Source organism: Lepidochelys kempii, chromosome 3 (genome assembly GCF_965140285.1).
Source record: "Lepidochelys kempii isolate rLepKem1 chromosome 3, rLepKem1.hap1, whole genome shotgun sequence".
Taxonomy (NCBI): Eukaryota; Metazoa; Chordata; order Testudines; family Cheloniidae; genus Lepidochelys; species Lepidochelys kempii.
In genome coordinates this window covers 160317701-160332677 of record NC_136382.1, presented here as the reverse complement: position 1 = coordinate 160332677, position 14977 = coordinate 160317701, and the positions used below count along the sequence as shown (strand labels likewise).

At 39.3% G+C, this 14977-nt stretch overlaps 1 protein-coding gene across 2 annotated transcripts; it reads left to right on the top strand.

Annotated features, from left to right (window-relative positions):
* The first annotated feature begins 194 nt into the window (after positions 1–194).
* CNIH4 (cornichon family member 4) lies at positions 195–14501 on the top strand. Of its 2 annotated transcripts, XM_073338757.2 has the most exons (5): positions 195–304; positions 3024–3092; positions 6477–6589; positions 12818–12958; positions 14290–14501. In XM_073338757.2, the coding sequence occupies exons 1-5, from the start codon at positions 236–238 to the stop codon at positions 14315–14317; spliced, it is 420 nt and encodes a 139-aa protein (XP_073194858.1). In that variant the 5' UTR covers positions 195–235; the 3' UTR covers positions 14318–14501. The 2 variants fall into 2 exon arrangements, with proteins under 2 accessions (XP_073194858.1, XP_073194859.1); XM_073338758.2 differs by lacking the exons at positions 195–304; positions 3024–3092 and adding an exon at positions 3717–3973.
* The last annotated feature ends 476 nt before the right edge of the window (positions 14502–14977 follow it).

Genomic DNA, 14977 nt, shown 5'->3' with positions numbered 1-14977 from the left:
CCAGCCTCTTCCCAAAGGATGGGTCCAAGCCTCGCTTCCCAGCAGGCCACCACCTCACCGCCCTGGGCAGCCTTTGCAGGCCGAAGGAGGGAAGTGAAGACTACACTTCCCAGCATGCCGCGGGGTGAGCTCCCGAGGGGGCGGACACTATAGCTGGAGACGGTGGGCGGGGTAGGCGGAAGGGAGCCGGAAACGGCAGTATACGGTGGCCCGGAGGCAGGGCGGCGGCGGCGGCATGGAGTCCGTCGTATTCGTCTTCTCGCTTATTGATTGCTGCGCTCTGATCTTCCTCTCCGTGTATTTCGTATCCTCTGGGCGAAGGGGCCGGGGAGGGGGCGGCGTGTCGAGCAGAGCCGGGGGTGCTCGCGGCGTGGGGCGGCAACTCCAGGAAGGGGGGGCTTGGTGAGGGATAAGGGGTGCTACCCCTCCCCCGGGGTGGGGGTGGGGGAGGGGGAGGGCTGGGGTATCCCGGGTTGGGACACTCCCGGGGTGGCATGATACCCGGGGGATGGGGGTTGGAAGGTGAGTAGCTCCTAATTCTGCGGGGACATGTTTAAGCCTAAAGGCCTGATTTCATTGAAATGTTGTTTTAACAGTCAGGAAAGCAACATCTGTAGATGTTGGGGGTTTGTCAAATCCTGTTTTTGCAAAATCTCATTTGGGGCCGAAGTTGTTTCTCTGATATAGTTATTCTGTTGTTTGGATGAATAATGTGATAGTCATCCTTGTGAATTTCTCTGTGTTTTTGGGAATGATTTGCTAGTAATTTACATAGGATCTTTTAAATCGCACATTTGTCTCTCACTGTTGGCTCTCTACTTTAATTGGAGGATGAAGAACAATTAGTTAAGGATTTTAAAAAATAATTTGTACAATAAACATGGATGTTCCTCTGTCATACACAGATTTGGGTTCTGTTCCAATTTCATCATGATACAGCACATCTTGCATAGCTATCTAACAATAATCCATGAAGGTGCAGAAGATTCTGATTGTTGCTATGACTAAATGTACAAATCACCTACCTGGGTGTTGAACTGAACTCTGCTCTCCACAGAATTATCTCCCTAGATACATGAGCATTCAAAATACTTGTGAATTTTTGTCAGCCATTAGTTTCTTCTGAAACTGCTCGGGTAAAAAGGAAGTTGGAGAATGTTGCTAGGACTCAAAAAGGCAGCAGAGGAATAAGCTGTTACGTGAAAACATTTCTATAACACAGAAGAATGTGCAAAAACATGGTTCAGTAATGAAAGCATGCAGTATCCAATCCTCTAAATACAGAATTTCAATTAATTGCAATATGCTGCTTACACTCATAGTCCGCATAAGGAAAAGCACACTGTGCTGCTTCCATATAGTTCATGTTATCCTGATAACTGGATTTGGGGGAGGAGAGGTGCGCTAAAGTGTTGTTTTAAATCTCAAAAACCTCTAAAAGTTTGAGAAACCTTTGTAATCCAATGTTCTCTGGATTCTGTGGATGTCTTATTCTGTTGGAAATGTGTTCTTTGTGTTAGTATGCCACTAGTTCCTGGTTGAACTACCTTTGTAATTCTCCTTACACAAGGTTTCTCTAATCGCTCTTGTTTATTGTTTTATGGCATTGTTAGGATGCAAAGGGCACTGGGTCTTCATTAAAATCTCTCTTCTTGTTTCATCATGACACAAACGATGGCCTGAAGGGTTTTGTTTCTAAGGTAAATCAAAACCGGAAAGCCTTTAAAAACATCAGGAATATCAAGTGTCTTGTTTTTGCTGGAGAGCTTGAGTATGAACTTTTATACCTCATTTGGGGAGAAGTGGGGGTAAATCTTTTTTCAAAGAGAATTTTTCTGACTAAAAATCCCTTCTCTCTTCTGGAATCAGTTTCTTGTGATAGCATCCCACTTGTTCTCCAGCCGAACATAGAGAAACCTGACGTTGCTAATTTTTTTTTAAAATAGCAGAACTAATGTTTTTAAACCTTTCAGGTGACTTTGTATGTAAAAGAACAAAAAAGTGCACATTTTTCTTCCTTCACAGATTATCTTTAAATAATAGTTCTGATATTAAAAGCACCTCTTGTTTTTCTTGTGGAGTAATGTCATGATTATACATTTCAAAGTATCCATCACCAGAGCATCTGGGCACTATTTATAAAATAAACATTAGTTTGCATTTTTCTAGCACTTTGCATTGGGGATCTCAAAGCACTCACACAAATGTGAACTAATTATAACTCTCAATACCCCTGTCTGATGGTAGTATTCTCAGTGAGTTAAGAAATACTGTATTTGTTTTCAGTTATAAGCATAGGTGCCAACTCTGTGGGTGCTTGGGGCTGGAGCACCCACGGAGAAAAATTGGTGGGTGTTCTGCACCCACCAGTAGCTCCCCACCCCAGCTCGCCTCCGCCTCTTCCCCTGAGTGCGCTGCTGCATCCTGCTTCTCCCCTGTCCCTCCCAGCGCTTGTGCTGCAAAACAGCTGTTTCGCACAGCAAGCACTGGCAGGGAGGGGGGAAGAGGAGGAATGCGGCGCACTCGGGGAAGAGGCAGGGCCAGGGCAGGGATTTCGGGAGGGGTCCAGTGGGGCAGGGAGGGGCCGGGGCTAGTAAGGGGCTAAATTCAATTGATGTCAGAGGGACCATTTGTATAAATAAGTGTCGTAGGACAAGGCCCAGGAATGGAAACTGCGTTGAGAAATAAGCAAGCTCTGGAGTTCCCTAATTTGTGTTCAGTGTGTTGAAGCACTTGGCCGACAGTCATTAGTAAAAAGCATTGTGAGATCACTTGTGTGCTGACTCCACTGTGTTCCACATCTTTTCCTCACACATGTGATATAGTAAAGAGAATAAAATAGGACAATAAATGTAATTTACCTCCAATGTAACTGTGACAGTTTTGCTGTAACAGAAAAGAGTGTCCCAGTTAAGGCCTTAACTCCTCTGTCCTATAGTAACGATGTACCTAATTACTGTGAGAGTTAAAATATAGCTTTGAATTACTGTATGACAAAAGATGTTCCTTATCTTGGACTTCAGATAATAACACTATCAGATTTGGAATGTGACTATATTAATGCAAGATCTTGCTGTTCAAAACTAAATAAAGTAAGAAATCTTATGTTGCATTTAATTTGATAAAACTCAGTAGATCCTGTGTCCTACCATTGGAAACAATAGGGGGTGCTGTGAATCTCAGAATGGTGATGGGTGTTGCTTTTTCTTTTCCCATGCCTTTCTCTCACCTCAACTCCTAGAATGAACCTTTCTCCTATGTCCAACAGTGTGAACTGTGGGGCATTCCCCCTGTCCCTGGTGCTTTTGAGGCAGACAAATAAATTGGCCGTATACGTGCAGCTTAGGCAGCACTTTGCTTAGAATCTCTAGATTCTCTGCCTCTATCCCTGGGGATGAGGCAGACCAATTGTGACATGGTTTTGTGATCTTTCTAATGCTTTTTAGTTACTTTATTAGAAATCTGGCTATAATTCTTGGCCTTTTTTGACCAGAGCAGTTCTCAGGCCTTGTCTACCTGAGAAATTGTAGCATTTTAACTAGATCTGCTTAGAAACTGACGAAGTTAAATTGGTATGTTCCTCTTGTGTGGACATACTTATTTTGGTTTGAGTGGCATAAGATTAGGTTTGGCAGAATTCAGGAATTTTTGAATTTCAACAGATAATATTGATTATTTTTAGCCTTTATTAGTTTTTATCATTTTTAAATTTTCAGTTTCACAGTGAGGCTCCAGCATACTCTCTACACAGCCACGGGGCTGATGACAGCAGAGCTGCAGGGGGCTCCCTGCACAGGTGTGCAGCCCAGAATGCCAGATCCCTGTGGGTTCTAGGGCAGGGGAAGCTGCGTTTGCTGTATGGAGCAGAGACCCCCTTGGAGGGACCACAGTGAGGTGGATGAGTACTTGACTGTACGGGAGGCCACCCTGCTGCTGAATGGCTCCTGCCTAGAGATGGCCTCCTGCTCTTCTGGTTGGTGACTATAGGGGGCCTCTGCCTGGTCATATAGCAAAACCCAGGATACCAAATCCCTGTGGTTGCTAGGTGTGGTAAAGGCTGCATATACTTATTGCTGTCAATGGATTCCCCCTCCACCCCCCCATTTCTGTATGTTAAGTGAAATCAACATTTACAGATCATAAAAGATTTAAATTAAATCCTCCTGATGAAGATTCCCAACTTGAGATAAATCCGTATAAGGCCCTTTTACATACAAGTGTGTCCACTGAAGAGGGTTGCTCCAACTTAACTAAATCAAGTTCTAAGCCATTGGTACCATTTTTCCATGTAGCTCAGGTCTGAGACACTGATCTACACTTGTTGAGGTGGGTCACTTTTCTTGCTTTGGTTGGTTTTACATTGTTGATAGATTTGCTGCCTATTTTCTGAGCCCTGGGGGTACTGTTGTTCTCCGCAAATCAAGATATTTTTTCAGAGACTGTATCAAATTGAACAAACACCAAGGAGTGGGCTAATTGCACTGTAACCAGGGCAGCATGAAGGAAAAAAATAAATAAAAGGATTGATTTGTCAGTTTTCTGGGTTTTGAGATGGTCCCCACCTCTGTGGACACACGCTACATTTTGTTCACATTGTGTACATTTTACTTGTTCAGATGTCCATTATCCAAAGTGATAACTAGTGATTGATATTAAATATGTGTCACTGTGCATTCATGTGTGTGGTTTTTGGTTTGTTTTTTGTTTGTTTACTGGACTCTGAGTAGAGAATCTGAGAACTTTAAAAAGTTATTTCATAGTAAAACATTTTTCAAATATCAAATGATGGGAAAAAATCTATTTCAGATCAGTTGAATGTGTCTCTTTTCCTACTCAGTTACTCTTTTCCCCCCCCCCCCAAGAGTTAAATAGGTGAAGGTTACACTTTTGGTGAATTGACTTGTATGGACAAATAAGCAAATCCTCAAGTGTAGGGAATCATTTTGCTGAGTAAATACTTCTAATGAAACTGATAAAATGAAGAACCTGACTGTTCAACCTTCTGTGACACTTTTCCCAAAAAAGTGGGTTTGTGACTCATGTCCTGTCCAGATTTCATTACATTCTACCTACCTAAATCCCACGCTCCTTGCAGTTGATCTAGAATTTAATATTCTTCTTTTTCTGCCTTAAATTGTTGTGTAGTGTAGCTGTGTGCAAACAGCTATTGTGTTTCACCCCAGAATGTGATGCATTTCAGTGGAGCTGAAGCGATTCATATAGTTGAGTGCTATGTAGGTTCTTTCTCTGGCTTATCACCATGGTATCTGGATAAAAGGCGGTATATACATAGATCTCTAATACAGTGGGGAAATGTTTCCAGAACTCTTTCTTTAGACAAACAGGGTAGATTTTGATTTAAATTACTTCAAGTTAAATATTTTAATCATGATTTAAATCTGCCTGCAGGAAATCAATTATTTAAAATCAAGATTTTAATTATGTTTTGCATTTGTGAGTTTTTTCTTTCCTAAAGTAAGGTTGATTCTCATTGATTAGTAACCACTCAAACATGTTGATTTCCAACTAAGTATATCCTTTTTACCCTAAATTGGAACTTCTTTTTGCTAACCAGGAGGCTACAGTATTGTCTATATACATATGTTTAAACAATTATACAGCTTAACATATGTATATTATCAGATTCTTAATTTTTATTTTTCATAATAGAAAATGGGGAATGATGCATTTCTTATTCACTAGATTTTGTGTGTGTGATTTATATGGATGGAAATTGGAATTTAACTAAAAATGCTCAAAAACAGCATTTTAGTTAAATAAAACTAATAACTTTATCTTACATGTGCTGGAAACATAAGAAAAAAGTTTATCAGAACACGTTTTGCATCTTAAACTAACTGATTTACTTACCAAAGGAAATGTTATCTGTAGTTAGTGAATTGAAGTGATTGTTTCTGGTCACCATGTGCCTCAAGATTTTAGAATTAGTAGATGTCATCTTGCAACTATTTTTTATTCATATATTGGAAGAGGAAAATAAGCTTTCCTGCTTTTTCACTTCCAAGTGGTTTCTCAACTTTGAATGAAGTAGTCACTAGTTGAGTAAACTGAAATGAAGAAAACATTCTCTGCACGTGCAGAAGAAGCTGGTGTAGCACTTCCAACAAACTTTGCTTCCAGGTGCTTAACCAGGGACTTCCACCAGTTCAGTACTTTGATTTTCTTTAAAACTTTGGCAGCAAACATTGACTGCCTAATATAATCAATTAAAACCATATGCTAAATAAAAAAAAAAAAGTAAATTTAAGCCTTTACATAGTTTGTCATCATTGCAAATTTAATTTTAAAACCCCCTTTAATTCTAAAAAAGAAATCTGATTTTAATTTTTTTTATCAGTTTTTATCCACTATGTGTACACATAGAGGTTTTGACATAATTACACTAAGGGTTGGTTCCTTTAGGGGGCGCACTCTGTGTAAATGTTTAAACTTCTGTCATATTTCCTTTTTTGCAGTGGGTCCTCCCAGAATTGATTGGCCATACTATTGTCACTGTATTAATGCTTATTTCATTGCACTGGTTCATCTTCCTCCTTAATTTACCGGTAGCAACCTGGAATATATATAGGTAAGTGCACAGGATTTTATTTTCGTGTTCTCTTGAAATTTCACTACTTTCAGACTCGAGTTTGAAGATAAACTGTATGTTGTCCCAATACATCGTGACTGGATATTTCATTTATATCCTTGAGTTGTTTAATTCACTGTAGGCACTTTTGAAACTGTTCACAAATCTGACCTTTTTAAAATTTCCCATTTAGCCCAAAAGTTTAGAAAATTGGCCTCTCTAGCGCTTTTAGGTGAAAATTCAACAAAGTTTGAGAATTTGAGATTCTTCAGTCTGTTGTTTTTGTTGTAAAATTTATAATGATGAAGTACCTTGCTACTGTGAGTCAGCCTCAGGTTTTCAAGGGTATAATGGCTTGAGCCTTTGAAAATAGTAGCATGTTAATGGAGTGAAATACTGAAAGCTCTGGTGCCAAGATGTTTCCTCTCATTGCTCTGGTCCTGTGTCCGATGCCCATGTGCTTGTTAGATTCCCCTCTTTCAGGTTTCACCCCTCACTTTAAAATCTCACCAAGAGATGGTGTAAAGACAGTTCTTGTACTGCTGCAACTATGTGGGTATAGTGATACAACCTCTGTCGTGGATGTTGTTGTACTGGTATAAAATTTACAGGAATAAGCAACACTGATATTGGCACCGTTAGGGTATATCAGTGTCCATGCAAGGAGGCTATATTGCTTTAACTATTAATTTCTGCACCAATATTGTTTATAACAATTCAAAGATTGTGTATAGATGAGGCCCTAGGTGCTACACTTGGCTATGACTCTTCCCTTCTCTCTGTCTCTGTCCAAACTTCCTGTTCATTGCTTCTTTCACCTCCATTGTCCACTCTCGATTTTGTGCCATCTCCATTGTGCCTTGAACAGCCTGCCATTTTGTGTATCAAGCTCCATCTACCTGTCTTAAATGTGTGTGTGTTTATAAAAAAAAAAAAAAAAAAAACACCCCACACCTATAGCATAAAGCCCTCTCTCCATTTTGTGTGGTGTGTACTAGTATTGCTGCATTTTTGAACTGGGAACTCCTTAGGACAGGGACCTGTTTCTCGCACTTGTTTGGTTGCTGTACAGAGAAAGTGTACGCTAATGTCACCATATTAATGAAGAACATGAGCAAGATCCTTGCAAACCACCATTAACCTTCCTCCAGAAGCTACCTGTAAGATGAAGTGCATGTGGCCAGAAGACCAAATGCTTATCATTTAGTTGTATAATGTTTAACTCAGAGAAGCAATTCCATATTGTCATGAAAGATAAGTCAGAATAATTATGCTTGAGTTGTTTTTAGACAAGACATACAAATTTGTTATTGCCCTTGGCTCATAGAAAAGTGCCAGTCAGCCCATAGCATTTGAGTAGCATGAGTCTCTAACTTGTATACAGTACCTCCCTTGTATCTGTGTACGTAGACTGCGTTTGGCTGTGAAGTGTCTTGTGGTATAAATGCATGAAAGATGCTACATAAACTAAGTGATATTGCTCAAAAAGACTGTTTACCTTGGTAACTGACTAATTTGGGTTAGACTCTTTCTGCAGCAAGGCTGTACTTTTTCTTGCAAGACTTTCTGGGGGCGTTCCTCGGGCTTTTGAAAATCCCTCCTACTTATTTCCCCTTTGAATAACTCAAAGGTATTGTAGTGTCCCAGTCTCTGGAAGAAAATTTAAAGTAGCCTGTCAGTGTCGCTCCTTGTTGGCAAGTGGAGGTTATAGAGAGCAACACAATGCCTGCCCTCCCCATCTTTAATAAAAGAAACAATTCTCAAAGGTCATTTTGAATAGTCCGATTAAGTTTAATTATTAGATGTCAGTCACCCAGAAGTAATAGACCTTCTGAACACACATATCCAGGTTTATTTTTTTCAATTTTAATTTACAGCTGGTATGACAAATTTAATGTAACAATTCGGTTCTGCACTTCTCCTTCCCCTGCAGGTCAGAATTACAAACTGCGTTTTTAATATCACCTTCCGTCTGAGAATCTTGGCATCCTTTACAAACACTAATAAATATACCCAACAACGCTGTCAGTATGTAACTGAACCATTTTACAGGTTAGCAAATGGAGGTGCAGAGAAGTAAATGACTTGGCTGATGTCACACGGAAAGTGTGTGGTATGGGTAGGGATAGAATCCAGATATGGTCCCCGCTACTATCTGTCTGTACAGGAAATATTGTATTGAGATGAACAACAAAAAATGCACGGGTCTGTCAGAATACATTTAGGAAGAGTTGTGGGAGTTTCCATTTGTGAAACTAGGATTAAATATTAAATCATAATCCATTTATGAGCATGAACTCTAAACTGCTATCGTCAGAAAGATTACTCAGAATCTTCTTTCTGAGCTAATGACATTTCAGAAACCAAGTTCTGACCTACAACAAAATTACTGCACCTGCAGGAGTTTTGAGTGGTGCCAGACTATCCGTTTCATCCCAAGCTGTGTAGAGTACAAAACAAACAACTGAAGAAGTCTTCTTAGCTTCCTTATGATCTTAGCAAAACTGTGCTCTGTTAAGAGGCTGGTCGCCAGGGTGAATGTTCGTGTGGACAAAGTTAGGGTCATGTTGTTTTTTTGTTTTTTTAATTCCCCTTGAAATCCTGTATGTTAGGATTACCACACAAATAGCATGGAAGTTTTGTCATGGAGTTCAGTGAGCCAAATTCTGATGTTTATATTGAGTAGCATCTCACTCCACAAGTAGTCCCATTAATTTCTGTGAAAGTTTCATAGAGTCAGAGATGATCTGACATGAATAGGGTTATTCCAGTGTGCCCCAGTGGGGTCAGATGCAGGCCTATACTGCTTAATGAGGCTGAATATGAGACAGCTTTACAGGAACCGAGTTGCTTGAGGCAACAAAGGGGGGAGATTCCCAAGATTCCAGGTGGTCAGCTATTTAGAAATCCTACCTGATCTCCTTGTTCAGGGTCTGGGATATGTAAGATATCTGGTCACTTAACTTTCAGTTCCTCTACTTTTTGCAGGATAGCGGTGATACTTTTTACAGCAGTCTCAAATGAGGCACCATTTGGGGCTTCTGTATTAACACTCTGCTTTCAGTACCCAGTTTTTCAACTTAAAGGGACACAGTTAACTTGAAATCTAACCACTTTCAAAAAAAGTGAAATATAAGTAGTAGTAAGCGCCACAGCTGCCCAAGTAACCCTACCAATCGTGGTGGTAGTAGTAGCATGTTTTTCTTCTCTGGTGCTGTGTGAAAGACCCCACACAAACAAGCTAGGAAACTGGGAGCATGTCTATATGCAAAGGTCCTTCAGAGGTAAAGTAAAGCAATTGAAAAATGGTGAAAATACTTACTCAGTTATAGGCATCTTAGATGTTGCTTGTAACAATAGGTTTAAAAAAATTGTGATTTTTGTTTTTAGTAGGCAACCCTTTAAAACTTAAACAAGAATTAAGAAACTTACTTTAACGCAGCACTGAAATGCTTTCATTTCTAGTGAATTCTAATAGGATCTGAAGTCTCTCAGCCCTCCTTTGCCTCAAGGCTTTATGCCCTGTAGGAAAATCTAATACAAGCCTGTGCCCCTAAGATGGCAGCTCCATGTCACGAGTGGAGGTTGTGAAGCACTGACGTGTATTTCTAGGAACAGTATTGGCAACTTCTTTGCTATATTTATTTATTTATTTTATTTATGTAGTGCTCTTAATATGTCACCTAATTACTGCAATTTTTTTTTTAGAAACTGACTCCAAATAACAATAAATAACTCAAAATTCTACAAGCTTTAATTTAAAATTGCATCTCTTCCTGTTTTGTGTGTCCCAAACCCTCCAGTGAGGGCAGCAGTTCACACATTTACCCCAAAGGCAAAGCAGGTAAAGAAGTGTGGCATTCATCTGCTAAGCAGTTTAAGAAAATGATGCAATATGTTCCCCATGGAAGAGGCACTACCAGGATATGTTTCATACTAGCACAAAGTTCATGTTCTTTGCTTTATTTAATTGAGGCACCACAAAGTAAACTGGAAAGTAACTTTCGTCTCCAGCTTTTCACTTACTTTAATGTTAGGGATTACTTGTAAAAATAAAGAAACAATTAGCCAACATTTATTTTTTTAAAAATTTAAACAAGAATAAACTTGCGTTCAAACACTGAAATTCTTTCATTTCCAATTGTTTCTAATGAGACCTGCATTTTCTGTGTCCTAATCTGCCTTATGGCACTTTGATCACAGATGAAGTGAATCAGAGAAATAATATGGAGTGGATTTCTTTCTTTTGTCCTGGCTGTATTCTGGTTGAATTTACTCTGGAGTTGCATGGCTTATTAGTGCTATGAATAGTCTCTCTCTTTGCTGGCAATATCTTTTCCCCTATGTTTGGTAAGGTAAAGGGGGAAAGCTTCTCGGTACCATGGTAGGGGAGCCAAGTTTCTCTTGTATGCAGAGGCAACCAAAGGTTGTTTTGGATTTACACTTCTGAGATCAGGAAAAGAGGGCTCAGAGCAGGAGTTTAATAAGGATATGCCCAACTAGTCTTTCTGTTACTTCTAGGAAGGTAGGGCTGAGGGGCTATCCAAACTGGATATTAATCTGGGTCATTTGAGGTAAGGGCTGCAGTCTTGGACATATTCAGACTGGTCTTGTAATGGAAACACAGTCAGGTAAAATGTAATGTCAGGTGAAAATACTTGTTTGATATTCATATGATGCTGAAATTTATTTTAGTGGCTTTATTCAGGGTTGAATTTTTTTGCTTTTTGGTAACTATGCTGAGTCTCTGATTTTGTTTGTTCTTTATCCTGGGGCCACCCAATGTCTGTCTCAGACCCCACACTAAAAATATTTGAATTTCTCTATTTCTTATCAACTGACTTTCCTGTTCCCCAGCCTAGCTGTTTAAATCAACCTTGGGGAATTTCTAGTTTTTACTAGACACTGAATAACCTTTTTAATGGCTTTACCACTTTTAAACAAATGGAATAGCTGCTCTAGCAAACACACAGATGCTTCAGATTCTGCCTGCCTAGGAAGTGGGAGGCCAGGACTTCTGTCTCAAGTTCTGAGTGGTAGCATGAACCCAGCTGCTGCAGGAGAATTGCAGAAATATAAAATAAAATCAGTGCTTTGTTTAGTATATTCCCCTTCAACCATTTTGGACAAATATAGGTGACTTTGTCTTTGAACATTCTGGCATAGCTGGTCAGATGTCATCCATTACATGTTGCACTTTGCAATAGGTGGGACTTTATCATTATATACAGCAAAGCACCAAATTCTGGCCTCAAATGCTTATTATTCACTTGCCCCAAAAAACATCCAAGGGGAAAATTTGGTCCAAAATATCAAATGGCACCTTGTCAGAATCAAGTAGGAGTGTAACGGTCCTTGCTCCAGCATTGTTCTCACTTGCTTCACCTCTGGAATACTGCTACCCTTTTCCTCAGAGAATGGATTAAATTATGATTATCTGAGTTTTAGGTTATGTAACAAAGGAATACAAAACTTAGAATTTCTCATCTCATAATAAAAATGAGGTCAACAGCACTTCTTCTCATTCCTGCCTGCTCTCTGATTTGGTCTGTTACAAAAGGTGTTTTCTTCATTTCTATGGCACTACAGAATCAGAGCCCTCCATATATTAGTAAACGTGTTCATCACACACCTCTGAGAAGAAGGGATGTATCATCCTCATTTTACAGATGGGGAACTGAAGTATGGAGAGACTGTGTATTGCCCATGGTCACACAGGATGTTTGTGACAGATGTGGGACTAGAACCCAGATTTTGTACAGCCCATTAATAGTGTCTTAACCAGGAGAACACATTTCCTTTGACTAGTTGTATCTGGCAGTGGAAGATGCTAATTCTGCCCAGAATCCTAGCAAAACCACTAGTGTGTTTAGGTTTAAGCCTCTTCACATTAACACACCTCCTCACTTTCGTTGGGCACTTTCTCCATAAATCTTGGTAACTACAAGCAGTAAGAGAACTCATATGGAATCAGTTATTACCACTGAAACTTTAATATGTGAATGTAGGTATATTTATAGCTTTCCCATGGCCACCTATTGTCCAACTCATTTGTGGATGCAAAGATTAGGTGATATCCAATATCCTGAAATTTATGAGAACAGCTGCTTTGTACTGAATTAGAAAATGACTCTTAAAATGGGGAGCAGTCTTTGTTTTCCTTCAGATGTTTCACTAAGACTTGTTTAAATACTGAGACTAAAATTATTTTGTTTTTAAACCTTTCAGGTTCATTATGGTGCCAAGTGGGAACATGGGGGTGTTTGACCCCACAGAGATCCATAATCGGGGACAATTGAAATCGCACATGAAGGAAGCCATGATTAAGCTAGGCTTTCACCTGCTTTGTTTCTTCATGTACCTTTACAGGTTAGTCTTAAATCTTGTGCAGCATAGGAACAAAGGAATTGTCATACCCCTATTTCATATCCTCTTTATTCTGCCGGTGTAACTGCATATCTATCCTCCTTCTGCAGCCTATTTAAGCTCTTTGCCCAAGTAATACCTTGTGGCAGTCAGTTCCAGGTTGAACGTGCACTCTCAAAATATTTATCTTAATCAGTTTGATTTGTTTCCTTGTTCAGAAATTTAAGAGTGGGCCTGACTAACTTCTAAACTAGGATGATTTAGTTTGAGGGAATCGGTCCTTCATGCACCAGCTTCTAACTGTGATGTCACATTCTAGATTATGCAGGGAAGAAGGGATTCAAGACTCCCTACTTCTAATGTAGGGGGTGGGAAAGCTCTTTTGAAAACAAATGCGCACAAACTCTGTAGCTGACTTAATCCATCATAAGTGAGCAGCAAAGGGTACAAATTAATTTGATTTGTAGTTCAAATTTAAAGGAAAGTAAATGGCAGAATGAGGGCCAATGGGATGGTGTTTCACTTACCTGTTATTGATAGAACTTTAGATTTTTTTTTAAAACAAAATTTAAAAATCTGACTTAATTTTAGTCATATCTAGCATGTCTACTCTGGGCTTATCACTTTATCTTGGCTGCAACTGCACTGGGTAGTTTCATATCTGTCTAATAACAGTTTCTCTCTCATATCTGGTTATAATGAAGCCTATTTTTCCTCTCATTGAAACATTTCATTTAATCTCAAATTTTCTATAAAACTTTTCAAAACATAAATTTGAGGCCTAAACTCCTCAAGCATCCTTTTTAAATTATGCTGTCCTGTGCACAGTGAGAAGGATTGTGAGTAACTACAGGGCATGTCTTTTTTTTTTTTTAAGCTTTGTTCCATGTACATATGTAAATGTATATTTTTTTAACCCTTACATATCTTGGAAATCTGGGCAAAGTATCTTAGTGTAAAATCTTTTGGAAGCAGCATGCAGGGTGTTAAGTGGATTTAACACGGAGAATAAAAAAAGTGATAGTTAATATCTATCCAGTAAGGGAGCTACTTGGGGACTAAATTTGTTTTAATAGACATGTCTCATGCAAACCTTACCATAGGGTTGGCCAAGCTACAACTCGATGAGTTCTGTGACATAGCCACCTGCTCATTTCAAGATGGATCATTGCATGCTGGGATTTACAATCTCTGCAAATCTTGCCTTCATAATAAAGGTGAAGATGTGATCTCTGTTCTGCTTAAGCAAATGAGATGCATCCAACCATGAGGTGCTCAGAGATTTGCATATGCTTCAGTAATACACTGATTTCCTCTTTTTTGTCTTGCCACAGTATGATCTTGGCTTTGATAAATGACTGAAATTGAAAAGGAACTGGTTAGTTGCCAAATTCTGAACCATCCGACTCACTCCAGTGAACAGTTGTGGAGCCAGAGACACTTTTGAACATACCTGGACTGGTGTCGTCATGCAGTATATTTTTTCGTCTTTGAATAAGAAATATTTTTGCTGTATTTTTAACATAAAATATTTTAAAAACTGACAGTTTTTGTAGCAATTTGATTGTGTGGTATGAAAGGAACAAACAGTTATTAGATCTTGTTAGATTCAATTTTTATATGGAACTGATCTTGTAGCACAGCACCTTGCACTCTAAAGAAAAGACAGCCTGGTTTAGCAGGTCTCTGCTCAGGCCTATACCAGTGGAAGGTCCACATCCAAATTTAAGTGCAGGTTTAATACATCTGCTCATTCATAAAGGCCTTTTGTAAGTGCCTCTGACTGTCGAGTTGTCTGAAGATCTATTTTGGAGCCCTGTAGTGGACAGTGCACGCTACAGGCTGGTGCTCCAGAGCAGCTTGTACCCACATGGATCTTTTATCTGCTTAGAGCTATTCCATGAAACAGCATTATGATGAAAGTAGCCTTTAAAAAAAAACAAAACACTTCCATTATCTTATTTTCTGTATGGGGTAAGGCCCCAATAGCAAAAGCGATCCTGCTCTATGCTCTAGTGTAAA